The 14646-nt window shown below is 37.7% G+C and overlaps 1 protein-coding gene across 1 annotated transcript; it reads right to left on the reverse strand.

Annotated features, from left to right (window-relative positions):
• Positions 1 to 45: 45 nt before the first annotated feature.
• si:ch211-63p21.1 lies at positions 46 to 12754 on the reverse strand. Its single transcript, XM_048185400.1, has 7 exons — positions 12497 to 12754; positions 11467 to 11565; positions 11304 to 11381; positions 3499 to 3576; positions 3353 to 3423; positions 3108 to 3279; positions 46 to 2874 (listed from the first exon to the last, which is right to left on the reverse strand). Exons 2-7 carry the CDS (start codon positions 11536 to 11538, stop codon positions 2656 to 2658), a joined length of 690 nt encoding a protein of 229 aa, XP_048041357.1. The 5' UTR covers positions 11539 to 11565; positions 12497 to 12754; the 3' UTR covers positions 46 to 2655.
• Positions 12755 to 14646: the final 1892 nt, after the last annotated feature.

The following is a 14646-nucleotide window of genomic DNA, read 5'->3' on the forward strand; positions in this document are numbered from 1 at the left end:
AATACTTTATTGTGTTTTAAAAGAAAATCAACACTTAAGACTTGCTGTCAAACTATAATTTTAATTCTCTTAAAATCTAGACACAGACTCATTTTACAATACCATTTTCACGGGGAAAAATATGTAAAATAAAAAGGAAAATATGCAGTAAGCAAATATGAATAACTGTGAGATCTAAAATAAGCTTTATTGAGGTACAGATGCACACCGGTAGTAAATTGTTGTAGCGTTAACACTCATAAACATGCAGCTGATAACTTAAGAGGAAAACTGTGAACGCTCACGCTCAGATAATGAATTAATGCAGAGGGACTATGGGAAATGTTTGTCTGAACTCATTTGACCTGACTTACGCTTGTGCTTCTGTCAGTGAATATTGCATCTCAAGACGGTTCAAATGAGTCAGTCGCTGTGAAACACTGCAGTAAAGCCTTTACAGTGAGACAAACAACAGCCCTTTACACAGAGGAATGAATCCATGAACACAAACGAAGAATCAGGAACAGATGAAAGACAGAAGAAGCCAGAGGAACTGAAATTCTTAAGAACATATTTACACAAAAAAGAGTTTGTAAAACTATTGATGCTTGCATAGATTCAGCCCACGTGTGGCGGTGGGCCTTTGGCCCCGATGTGCTTCTCTCCCACACATGAAGAATTAGATAACAGCTCTATTTCTGATGACGCTGAGAGACGGTGCAATGATTCACTTCATGAAGATGATGTTAAAGTCAGCATGAAAGCAGCTTTCCTCATAAATGTTGTGCATGATTTAAAAAATGTTTGTTTTCGTAATCTTTCATTAAAGCACTGTGAAATGTCTTTCTTTTGCACTCAGCAGCTGTTGTAGGCGACACAGCCTTTCTAAAATCTTTCTTAAGTAATTTAATGCTGGTTAATGTACTAAAGGTTATGGCAATAATAGCAAATGAGGATAGATCTCTTGAGGGTGAACCTGGCCTTCATCCTCCATGTCCGGGTCAAAAACCTCCTCACACTCACTAAACACCCACTTTACATCATCGCATCAAACCCAAAGAAAAAACTAATCCACATTTCAAAGAACCAAGCACATGTTTCACAGGTCATTACTTAAATCTTTTGTATTATATAAAAATATAGGCCTATACATTTATTCTACTAAGCTGCTGAGTCAATCAGTTTGAGCTCCGGTGCTTTTTTATTATTATTATTTACATCTAATGAAATCCATTTCAATGTGAAATGTAATTGGCCACAATTACTGTCATTTTTCCATGTCAAGAGATGCCTTCATTACAAAGTACTTTATACTTAAACACGAAGTGTGGAAACGTTTTCGCTCTTGTGTTTTTGACTAGATACTTTGACGTTTTGACACAGTACTTTCACTTAATTACATTATCGCTGTAATTTCACACTGCTGATCATGTTGTGCATCCAAATGTGCTTTTTGTTAAATGAACTGGTAAATTTAGTGTCCGATAACTACGGAAGCACATTTCAATCACATAAGAAAAAAATCATGCTTAAAATATCATGACATAAAAAGTTTAAATTATGACATACTGAGCCATAATTATGATAAAAAAGTCATAAATATAACATAAAAAGTCAAAATGACCCAAAAATTATATTTGTCATAATTGATTTTTATCTAAGAATTATGAGTTAGTATGTTATAATTTTGAATTTCAACATTTTATCTCATGATTATAACAGAATTTTCAGTTCCAAAATTAAGACTTTTATGTCATAATTTTGACTTTCTCATAATTGAATTTTTTGTCACGACTTTTACAGTCATAATTCTGACTTTTTATCCCATAATCATGACATTTTATGTCATAATTATAACAATTTATAATTGTTCATAATTTCTAATTATAACCTTTTATGACACAATTATGACTTTTTTGTCATAATTATGACAGAATTTTCAGTTTCAAAATTATAGTTTAGTATGTCATCATTTTGACATTTTATCTCATAACTGACTTTTTTGTCATGACTTTTATGTCATAATTTTGACTTTTTGTCTCATAATAATGACATTTTATGTCATGATTATGACTTATGTCACAATTTCGACTTTTTATCTCATAATTATGACTTAGTAAAAGTATTTTCATAGTTTCATAATTATAACTAGGATGTCATGATTTTGACTTTTTTTCCCCCATAATTGTGGCTTTGTGTCAATTGTTTTGACATGTTATGCCATAATTATGACTTAGTATGCTGTAATATTGACTTTTTATCTCACAATTATGACAGAATTTAGTTTCATAATTATAACTTAGTATATCATAATTTTGACTATTTATCATAATTACTATTTATCATAATTATGACTTAGTATTGGCATAGTTTCTCAATTATGTGACATAGTATGTCATAGCTTGGCCTTTTTATCTCAAAATTGTGACTTATGTCATAATTATGACCTTTTATGTCACAATTTTGACTTTCTATCTCATAAATATGATTTACCAAAGCATTTTATTTTATTATGTTGCAGAAATGGGCTTTCATAGATAACACTGTACAGAAGGGTTCAAAATGAAATGTCTTCTAAGCATATGATCTAATATACTGTACATGTGGACAAAACTAGAGAAAAATGAATTGATTCATACAGTGAGAAGAATTATACAGTGATGTTGTAAGGCAATATCAAGTATCTGTGAGCGGTAAGAGGAATGTCATGAGAATGATGATAATGGATATGGACAGAGGGACGATGAGCAGATAGCAGGATACAGGGAGGGAAAGAGGGACAGGGAACGCTGTCAGGGGCCATTTCCCCCCATCTGGTTTGTCATCCATCACGGCTTGAGTCTCTCGCGCTGCACAGCGGCAGATGACCAACGGCCGCACCTGAGACACGCTCTCCTGCGGGACAGAGAGAATTAATCAAGAGGAATCTACAGTCTGAGGTCTGCTTTAATAATTTGGTTCAAAACTCTGATTCAATTAGTCATTTACTTCATATTAATATTAGTCCATATGTGATATCTTACATATTTTTATATTAATAATTACAAATGTAAGTAATTTCAGACCAGAATAATTAAGACATATATTCCAGCACTGTCATCTAGATACAGTTGTTTAATGTCATGCACCTCCAGTATCGTCCTGTTGTGTGTGCGATGAGGACTGAGTCGTAGACTCCAGCGGTGAGTCCTGTGGCTCCGCCCACCATCGTCTTCGCTCTCAGTGGTATCCTGCCGCGTGATTCGCTGACGCTTTCTCTTCCGAGAGCTGATTCGCTGGAGGGAACCCACAATCTGGAGCCTGAATGAATTACAATGCAGATAAATAGAAGTGGATGCAGTGCAGTGCATGCGTGTGTGTGTCAGTCACACACCTGTTGTCCGTGTCCTCGATGTCTGCATCTGCATCACTGTCTCCCTGAGGATGAGACTGGACACACTCCTCCTGACACACGAGTCACACATTGAAACACACACACATGCACTTATACATTCAGAGACATGCAGATGCTGCACTCACCTCTGTGCCATAACCCTCGGAGTATCTAGTGATCATGGGTCTGTTCTTACCGCACTGGACACACTTCACACTGGAGTCCTGATGAGAGACAAGACACGCTGTTTCACGCTAAGACATGACCATTTTAAAATCATTTACTTTTATTCAGTTGAAGTTCTTGCTACACAAAACAGATGATAAAATGATGAATTTAAATGGCTGAAAAAATCCCATAGATTTACATTAAAAAGAGTGACTGGGTATTTAATATAGTAAAAACAGTAATATTGTGAAATATTATTACAATTTAAAATGGCTGTTTTCTACGTGAATATATTTAAAATGTAATTTATTACTGTGACCAAAGTTGAATTTTCAGCATCATTACTCCAGCCTTCAGTGTGTCATGGATGGTGTTGGGTTTTGTTTCATGTTTTATTTTGATGTTCATGCTTATGTTTCATGGTTTATTTTCTAGTTCATGTTTCATGTTTGCATTGCCTTGTTTGCTATTAGGTGTGTTCGACATTGGCTGTGGCTGGATGCAACTGATCGGCGAGAATAGCTACGTGCAAGCGGGGAGGAGCTGAAAACGGAGACATGAAGTCGGACACTTCTGCTTCCCGTAGTGACGCTCATGCTGTGTTTGCATACTTTATCACAGCTGAAGTGAAATAAATGCAATATTTGACTAATACACTGATGTTTCAGAGACATTTTCATTCAATACTTTATGTACTGTTTACAGCGTCTGTTTTTACAAGAATAAAGTTCAACATAAGCATACATTATTTAAATACCAATGTAGTGCGGTCTACTTTTTTATCAGTTTTATTTTGATAAACATGACACAACATCACGACTACATGAAAAGAGCTTTAATAAAAACACAGATTTGTGAGCATTAGTGGAACTGAAGGCGTGACAATAAACACGAAACACACGTGATCGTTGTCATGCGGTGAATCTGGCCAATCATGAAACAGCTGTGTCGTCATCAGTGCTCGTGCAGCTCCTCTTGAAAAACTGCGCTGGCTGACTCAGGCGGCTGATCTCGAATCGCTCTCGTGGTACTTTGATGCCACACGTCACAGTCACATGGCGTCGGCACTGTATCAAGTCGCACAAAATTTCTTACCGCCATGCACTGCTTCAAGTCAGCTGCCGATCGCTCTGTAAAGCGCTACATCAAATTGAACAAGCCTATTGTTTGCCATGTGCACCCTGTTATCATGTGTTCATTTGTCTCAATGTGATCTAGTGATGTCTGTTTCGCGAACGAATCGTTCTTAACCGTTTAACCGGTTCTTTTCAGTGAACCGGTCGAACCAGTTCATCAAATCGGTTGAATCGTTCCAAACAGTTCGCATCTCCAGTTAGCAAACACGAATCCACAAATTACTAAAGTTAGGCTACTCACTTTTTGACGTGCCTGACACTACCTCTCGAAATAAACCAACATCCCGGAGTTATTCAGTTAATCCAACAGTACACTGACTTAACCTGCTGTAAAGAGAGAACTGATGATGATGGGCACGAGCAGCAGAGCAGCTGATATGAGTGCGCATGCGCGGCGTACACGAACGAACATACGCAGCCTGTCACCGTTCTCATTCTCGAGTCAAGAACCGGTTGCAACGGTTTTCGGATCATCAGTACACAACCAAGAACCGCTTCTTTCGGACATGTCCGATTTGAGAACCAGTGAGCTGATGATACTGCAATTTTTCAAGAGAATGAAAAGCACGTTAGTCAAGTTTTGTTGAACATCGGACAGTGTGATAATATAAAACATACTGGAAATATGTTTATGACTTAATTCAAAATACAAAATTTTATTGTGCTTTTCCAAATACACCATAGTAGCATAAAATACTGTACATAATACTGTACATAATAAACTACATGCCAACATGAACATAATATTTTGTACACAGATCAAACTAATGTTCAGAAATAGTTCTACAAATTTATTTTTCTATATTAATGTTATTTAAAAAGTAATATAGTGAAAGTTGTGCAGTTGTGCTTTCAAGTTAATTTTTTTTAAAGATTGGAAACATTTATTTGTTTCATAAATAATGGACATCTTATTTAATTTCTAAACAAGGTGATATAAAGATAAAAAAATGACGTAATCAAACTACAGCGAGAGCAAACAAGCGACTCCTTTTGAATCGCTCTCACGGTTCTCGAATCTCAATCTCGTTCTCGAGTAGAACCGGTTGCAGTGGTTTTCGGATCATCAGTACACAACCGAGAACCGCTTCTTTCGGACGTGTCCGATTTGAGAACCGATGAGCTGATGATACTGCGCATGCGTGATTCAGCGTGTGATCTGAAGCTACCGAACAGCTAACTAAGACAACTGATGCTATGAGAGGACTCGAATGAGGGGCCAATCTGGCGAAACGTACGTTTATTTAATTACAAATAAATCGTAATGTAAGAGGATCATGGTTTCTGCTCTGATGAAGACTAATTTATTCACTTTATAATTGTAAAACTTTGTTTGCACAGCTGCCTGTATATGTCATGTGTTTGGATGCTTTAGATGCAAAACTAAATTGTAAGAAACGCTTCAGATTATAATGTTTTAGTTGACTGATGTTATGATTACTGACTTTATATATTTGAATGTGTTAAGTTTTTTTCATCCCGGCCCGTGATAGACGACGTCATTGCGGATGACGTCATTACGTCGGAGCGTAAAAGAACCGGTGAACCGGTTTTTTCAACCGGTTTATTGAATCGAACTGTCTGAAAGAACCGGTTCGCGGAAAAGAACCGAACTTCCCATTACTAATGTGATCATGTCATGTGATTCCCTTGTTCTTATGTGTTATGTTTTCATTGGTTCATTCGTTGAGTGTGCTCAGGTGTCTCTTGTCTAGTGATTAGTCCTTGTGTATTTAAGCCCTTGTAGCATCTGGACCAATCAGGCACACAATTATTCATTATATTTAATGAATTACCCATAAACTCACTCTATCAAAGTTCTGTGAACCCATCCCCTTAAAACTGCAACTAGCATACCAAACGTAGCTAACACACAGGCAGAACTAGGTGTCCTGTTACAGATACATGGAACTTTTACAATCAGAAAGAATTTTGCAGCGACTAGTGACTCTGACTTCATTCTTTCTGAGAAGGACAAATAAACTCTCTTAATCCTGTGTATTCTGTATATTCTCTATATAACCACTTGGGAAATGTATAAACATGTATCCAATTTTCACATCTCATGACTTTCCTTTTATAGGCATTATTCTATGTATTAATTGTCTCTTTTGAACTATTTTGGTATTAATGTTCCAGAGTTTAAGATTATAAGAATCTAGAAGGTTCTTCTCTCATTCATCCAATCCAGTTTCTTATGCTAATATCCTGCCAAAGTCACAAAGACTCGTAAAGTTCCCTCCGAGGGGACAACTGCTTATTGGCTCAGACACCTTAAGAGGGTGTGACATCTTCACCCCTTATATTCACTGATCACCAGATCTAACTCTCTCTTCTCTTTTACTGACAAATGCTGATGTCAAGTAGTCTGGGTAAACCCAGCCTGATCTGGGTTCGCCCGGCAACTCAGTCTGGAAACCCGTACATTCAATTCTGCTGCATCTCTTACATTTTTGCGGGAACCAATCACAGACTGGCTTATCCACCTTGCTCGCTATTGGCGGGTATAACACGATGACGATAGAGAAGCGATGGCAAGCAGTTTTCAAACTCAATCTGATCTACCCATCACTCCAAAATAACAATGCACAATCACAGTGACGCCGATTGTGTTAAGCATTTACCTTATCTGAGAGAAATGTAGCAGAGCGCTGATCCGACAGTCTCTTCATAGGAAGATTACAAACGGCGAAAGCCAATTGATGACACATGACGATTCTCTGCTGTTATTTTGGTGGTTTGCTTCACGGTGTGAGTACAGGACTCTTTTACTTCAATGCCCCTTGTTGGTAGACAATATTTTTATTATTTGCTCTATATGTTTCGTCTCCCTGCTTCTTGAATCTCGCACCGCCTGAGCTGACTGGAATTCTTTTGGTTGTCATGACAATGACGTAGTTTAGGGCGGCTATATTCCGCGTTCATTTACACTGAACCAGAACAGTATCAGAGTCTCCTTTTAAACTCTCGACGATGCTGAATGACTTCTTTAGTTTAGCAAACAAATCGCTCGACTGGGTGTAAATACCACTCACTTTCATGTTTTTGGCACAACCTGCAAAAATCGCGCGATGCCATTGCTGCTTCTGCAAACCGCGGATCAATGCTACAAACTAAACCTGCGTCTCAATCAGCTCCCTAGTTCCCTAGGTCGTGAATCAGTATATCATGAAAGTGAATGTGGCTGATTCCCTGATCAGTGCCCTGACTACTAAACTTGGGAGCTGATTGAGACACACTGGAGTTTTCGCATCTCTCTGCAAAGTACGTCACCCAGATCGTTGATCTGATTGGTTGAAGGACTATCCAATTGCGTGACTAATGCTCGTTGATCACGCCTCTTGTGCAGAAGAAAATCCATACAGACTCTCCAGACCAATGTTCAATTTTAAATTGAGCTTGGTCTGGTGATAGCCAGACTAGATGTCAAGATGATCCTGTAAGAAGCTAGAAGCTTCTAAGGAACCCCCAAGCTTGTGCCAGGCTTCGGCCTAGACCTTCCATTCACCAAAGATCCTCTGAATCCAACTGTTTTTCTTTCATCAAGACAATATCAGCAAAGATTCAATGGGAGCCATCCACAAATTGCATCAGGACAGTTTTAATTCAACTTGGAGAGACATGCAAGTATCAAACTTAGTCTCATTATTTGATACATTGAGTATCCTTACCCCTTTTAAAGAAGGGCCTGTTAAAACTAAACTGATGGTTTGCTCAAGGCTGTTGATCTGCTGAATTTCAAACAATGCTGTAACTTCATACTTCCTGTACTCTGCTTTAGCTCTCTGTTTCCCTTGGTAAACTGTATGCATGTATGTGTGTGAATGTTAGAGTAGTTAAGTGTTTAGTCTAGTTAATAAAGTCTTGTTCATGCCACACATAAAGTTGTCTGTGTTTCACGCTCATATACTGGAGTATTCACCTATTCATGCAGATCCTGACTACAGGCTAGTAGTACTAGTAGTACTCTACAATAAGATTGGCATTTCCCATAACCTGGAAATGAACATTTCTTAGAATTAATAAACAATTAACACTGTGTGTTCAGTGGACAACAGGTTAATTGATTGTAATATGAATTTTATTACATTAAGTTAATTTTATTAACTGATCCAAATATTTATAATTAATTATAACTAGTTATGATTAATTATTCATATTTATTTTGAGCTAATTTGCTACACCCTCATGTTTGTCATGACTCTTGGTAAAGTATTGTCCCTGTACCACTGTTAGTGAGTTTTATGTAAGCCAAGCCAAGCCATTCACATTTCTGGAGTTAAATAAACTGCACTGTGGATCCTTGTTACAGAATACTTGTAAAGATGAACCCAGCAGTTGCCCTCCTGTGTCTCCGCACGATAGGGGACTATGTTAATGAGTTTATTGGACTATCTTATCATGTTGGTTTTAATGGCGTTGCCCTTAAGGACCTTTTTATTGGACCGCAATATATTGATCATGCCCTGTTGATAAGCGGATCATCATTCACCGTATTGCAAAGGAGGAACCCAGCAATTCCATGTTGCCTGTCCAGCCAGAGACTGTTCACGTCATGCCTGCCCAGCCTGAGACTTTTCACGTCGCGCCTGCCCAGCCAGAGACTCTTCACGTCATGCCTGCTCAGTTAGAGACTCTTCACATCATGCCTGCCCAGCCAGAGACTCTTCAGTCATACCTGCCCAGTTAGAAGACTCTTCACGTCATGCCTGCCAAACCTGAGTCTCTTCAAGTCATGCCTGCCACAGCTGCCATGCCTGAGCCCTCAGATAAGATGGCCGCCATGCTAGAATCTTCAGAGAATGTAGCACTGACTTAACATTATGGCCACGGCCATTTGGTGTGTGTGGGCTGCACACACATTGGCTCCAGGCCCTGACCAGAGTCCAGTGATGGCTCCAGCCCCTGACCAGTGTCCAGTGATGGCTCCAGCCCATGACAAGTGTCCAGTGATGGCTCCAGCTCCTGAACAGAGTTCAGTAAAGGTACCAGCCCCTGACCAGTGTGTGTGTGTGTGTGTGTCTGAACTACCTGCACCACCATGGCCCCCTGAGCTACCATAGCTAATAAATGTTCTCTCTAGACCAGGGGTGTCAAACATATGGCCCGCAAATCTGTCCAATCTGGGGTGATTTGAACTATAATAAAAAAAATATATAGACATGCACTAGTCCACTGGCCATAAATCCAAACGTTTTTAGTTTTATTTTGGTCAATCTTTATTCCGGGCTTGCAAACAAACTGCTTTGTAATAATTTCCCAAAATTTAATTTGTGGAAATATTTATGAAGTCTGTAAACCGGACGTTAACACAGATATATGCTGAATACGAACACAAAGAGGAGAACAGACGCGCCAGCAGAGAAAATACTGCACCATGCACAAGCTCACTGTTCACGAAATATAGGAAGAATAATATAAATATTGAATTAGGGTTGATATGAATGTATTTCTAAAGGGGACTGTCTTCAGAAAAGTTTTGATGGCTTTTCCTCTTATCTTCGTATGAAGTAGTAGCCATTCAGCACTGCTTTGTGTATAGCAGTAACCAAGGAAACACTATATTGCTGCTGTTCCATAAGCGCCACCAACTGTCAGAAATTGAATTTGCATTTTCATTCAGTCCGTCTGCTGATTTTGTTTTGTGCAAGTGTCTTATGAAGCATAATTTCACAAAGCTAAAGTCAGACCATATTGTTTTTGCTGTTAATATTGAAATTATACAATAATTTAAATTAAAAACAACTGCTCATGCTCATGTGTATAACATCTTTGTTGGGATTGTGATAAAAATGCAGTGTTTGCCTCTAATTTCAAAGAGCTACACATTTTTTTTTTGTTTAAGGCCAGTTTGGCCTGTGAAAACATAAACAACAAATATATTTGCTTTAATCCGGCCATCAACCTAAAATGAGTTCAACACCCCTGCTCCAGACAGTGTTAGTTTACTCAGTTGCTTATGACACTTAGCAACACAGCAAAAAGTACTTCTAATATGTTTTATTGAGAGTGGCCTACATTTACCTGTTGAGACGTGCCTTCACAAGCACCTGTAAGAGCTTCTGTGATGTTTGAGTCGACGGAGGTGCGATATGCGAAAGGTGCGAAAATATGCTGTATTTTTGTAATCTGGTGCCGCTAGTGTCACACAAAAAAACATACTTCACCTTTAAACGTATCAGTTTAGGACACAGATCTAAATCAGACACGACAAATAAAAAACACCATGGCATCAATTTAAATGTATGCCAGAAGTAGAAGACCAGTAAACCAATGAGAAAGCAAACCAATATAGTATATGATGACGCTCCATAACAAAAGAGCGAAGGCGCAAAAGCTGCAACTTGATCAGCTTACCCAGAAGTCTCCGTTACTGGCAGATTTAAAGAAAATTACCATCGTTTGGCAAATAAATAAATTACGGACAGTTACATATGCATTTCCAATCATGTAGGCTTTATGGTACACCTCAAACAAGGGATTTAATAGCAATTTATAATGTTAATATTAATTGCCGAGTCCACAAATGGCTTGGGTATGCACAGCATTCACAGCTTATAAGGACCACACGCCATATATATATATATATATATATATATATATATATATATATATATATATATATATATATATATATAAACACTTACCTCCTGTGGGTGCTGATCACAGAAGGTGGTGTTTTCACACAAACACACACCTGTACTCTGTCCACAAGCCCCCATGTCCTACAGAGAGACAAATTGAACGTGTATTTTCAATTATGACACTCACAGATTGTCTATGACACACACAGACATGAGACATTCATACCTCACAGTCATTGTCCGAGTTGTCTGAGAACAGGCCGTTTGAGTCGGAGTCTTTTCTTCTCATCACCTCCATCTCTCCCTGACTCACTCACACTTCCACCTACACCGGGTGAGGGATAAATAAAGAAACAGCACCAACAGAACCACTTCCACTGAAACTGCATTGCCAGTATATGCTCTACAGCAGGGAAAGATTAGGTTGAATGCAAATGATAACTACTGATATAATTAAATACAACCATATAATCATACATAGTTAAGACTTTTGATAAGGAGGAGATATTCATACCACAGGCTGTTAAATCTGTTGTTTGCAATTATAAAATTTTTTATATTTTCTATTTCAGTGTCCATTTAAGCTAATTTTGGTCTATGCACTTAATGATAATTACATTTTTGCACATTACAATGTACAAAATACATTGCAATGTTTCAACAGAGACATTATTGGATGATGATTCTGGCAATGAACTGACAGTGACAGTGATGTGCGCGTGACAAGTGTTTTGAAGTGGTTGCACCATCAGTTTGAAGCATCATGCAGCTGTCTGAAACTGAAACCGTCTTGGTTTAGATCACATTACTAAATGCATGTAGCCTATGAAATTATATTTTTACATACTGTTTTCTTTCTCTTCTAATCATCTTTTATAAGGAACTGCGTTTTTAAGAAAGCCTAGATGAATTCAGCTCAATCCCACGCGCATCTGTCCCGCGCGCTCATTACGTAATAGAGGCGCACATATTTTATTCGCGTAGTTATTAAAAAAACTTATGTTTTCTCCGTATCATCTTTCGCGAACACTTTAAATAACATTGCGCAACACCTCCGCTTCGTAACATATGCAGCTTGGGGGTGATGTCAATCATTTAAAGTAATTATAAACACAAGAAACAAACTAAAAACTAAGAGTTTTATATGAAACAAGCGCGTGACAATATAACAATCGCGTCAAATTGTTCGTTATCAGCGCAACAAAAACCACTGCGGTAGCTATGTGAACTTCTTAAAGCGTTCACTCGTCACTTACCTTTTCTGAAAGATGATACATCCTCTCAATCTTTTGCGTCCAGAAATATCATTTGATCGCTCGTAGATTTTGCGCGTGTAATAACAAATCACGACGGGTCCTTCCCGGCTCTCGTGAACATGGAAGCGTTCGGTATCCCGAAAATGTTTGACATTGTAGTTTCGGTGTCAGTCGTTCGTCGAATAATAACGGTGCAGTCCGCGGGACCGCGCCTGCCATAAATAACATTCCGGAGCAGGGTAAAGGAACGTGCGCGCTCCCGACGTTGAGGGCGGAGATGACGTATGGCTTTTTTTTTTCCTTTTTTTTTTTTTTTTTTTTTTTTGACGTATGGCGTTTCGAAGTGCCATTGAAATGATGTCGTGACGTTGACAGCTTCTACAGCTTCATCACTGGAAGTACAAGGTTCAGAGCAGGTAAAAAAAAAAAAATGATAGCCTAATAAAATACATTTTCAAATCGTTTTATTATATTTATATAATTTATATAAAATTTATAAATAAAACATAATATAGGCTACTATGAAAAATAAAACCACATTATAAACATAAATATAAAGGAATTCTAAAGGAATACTAATGGAATTTATATTATATTTTGTAGCTCATCCTAAACAGTCTAAACCAAGAATCCTCTAAGAATCGATTCTAGGATTCTAATGTACAAAATTAAAAGAATTAATTCAATTTCAATTCACATTTATTTGTATAGTGCTTTTCACGATACATATCGTTTCAAAGGAGCTTTACAGCATGTCAACATTACAATTTAGAGAATCTGGTATCAGAGGTGACTGTCCAATGTATGTGGTTTCAGAAATGTACATATATGCAGTTGGCTAACAATGTAATAATTTAGGCAATTTAATTTACAATCACTGTTAGCAGTTTAATTGAAGGTAGAAGCAATGAGCTCCTAGAATACGCTTTTGAATAAGCACTGGGTTCAAGAAAAAAAAAAAAAAAGAGGAATGAGAGAAAGAGAAAAACTGAAAGACATTTATAACTAGCTGTTAAAGTCTATCAGTGAATAGCTTTATTCAAGGACACACATTTAACACTGCTGGAGCTCAACAGCAGCCCCTCTGACTCATGCGTCTCTTTCACATCATAAAGAGAATGAATATGAATAACGTTTCACTGATTCTAATCAGAGGTCATTCCCTTCGACCGAAGTCTGGGACTGCCCTCTCAAAGCCTCTAGCTAATTAAACATAATTAAACACAATTATGGACAACATTCAGTCCTGTGATAACAATCACTTCCCCTGAGTTTACAAACAAACATAAACAGCTTTTGGAGACAGAGCCATATGGGAGACATCATTTTGAACAGCCCAGTGTTCACTTCGGGAAAGTGAACAGATTCTGTATTGTGCCATTCAAAGCATGTTATTTATAGTATACTATTAGGCTTATAAATGTAGAAAAAATAAACTCAGCCCAACAAGACATTTTTGTATGTCTCTATATCTGTGCTACAAATGTACTTTATTGCAGTAAAATACAAATTAAAAAATCTTCTTCACTACTTCAAGCAAAATGGTTGTTAAGAGCTGAAGAGCTGAAACTGAAACAAACGGCAAAGACTTTTCAATGTGTTTATAAAAGCTGAACTGGAAAATTCCGCTGCATGATACTTTTTTTTTCACACAAACAGGCACTTCGGTTCTTAAAGCAACGTTAAATTGAGTTCTTCAGTTCTTTTAGTTTATTTAGTTGATTTTTTTTTTTGAAGGGTTAGTTCACACAAATATGACATTTCTGTCATTAATTACTCACCCTCATGTCGCCCCGAACCCATAAGACCTTCATTCATCTTTGGAATACAAATGAAGATGTTTTTGATCAAATCCAAGAGTATGTCAATGCTCCTTTTGAGGTCCAGAAAGGTAGTAAAGACATCATTAAAATAGTCCATTTGACTACAGTGGTTCAACCTTAATGTTATGAAGCGAAGAGAATACATTTTGTGCGCAAAAACAAAACAAAAATAAAGACTTTATTTAACAATTTGAACTGTTGTGATATACAGTTGATGTAGTGAACACAGTGCAGGCTTCCATGTTTATGTCAGAACGCCGGCTCAATATTGGCCAACGCTGTACACGTGAGCAGCATGACGCATGTGACACATGACGACACATGACG

The sequence above is a fragment of the Megalobrama amblycephala genome, linkage group LG3 (assembly GCF_018812025.1).
Source record: "Megalobrama amblycephala isolate DHTTF-2021 linkage group LG3, ASM1881202v1, whole genome shotgun sequence".
Classification (NCBI taxonomy): Eukaryota; Metazoa; Chordata; class Actinopteri; order Cypriniformes; family Xenocyprididae; genus Megalobrama; species Megalobrama amblycephala.

Coding starts and splice junctions, on each gene's coding strand:
- si:ch211-63p21.1 (XM_048185400.1), bottom strand. CDS start 11,538: ATGGAGGTGATGAGAAGAAAAGACTCCGACTCAAACGGCCTGTTCTCA. Junction 11,382..11,466: donor ACTCGGACAATGACTGTGAG/GTATGAATGTCT, acceptor GTCTCTCTGTAG/GACATGGGGGCTTGTGGACA. Junction 3,424..3,498: donor CCGAGGGTTATGGCACAGAG/GTGAGTGCAGCA, acceptor CTCGTGTGTCAG/GAGGAGTGTGTCCAGTCTCA.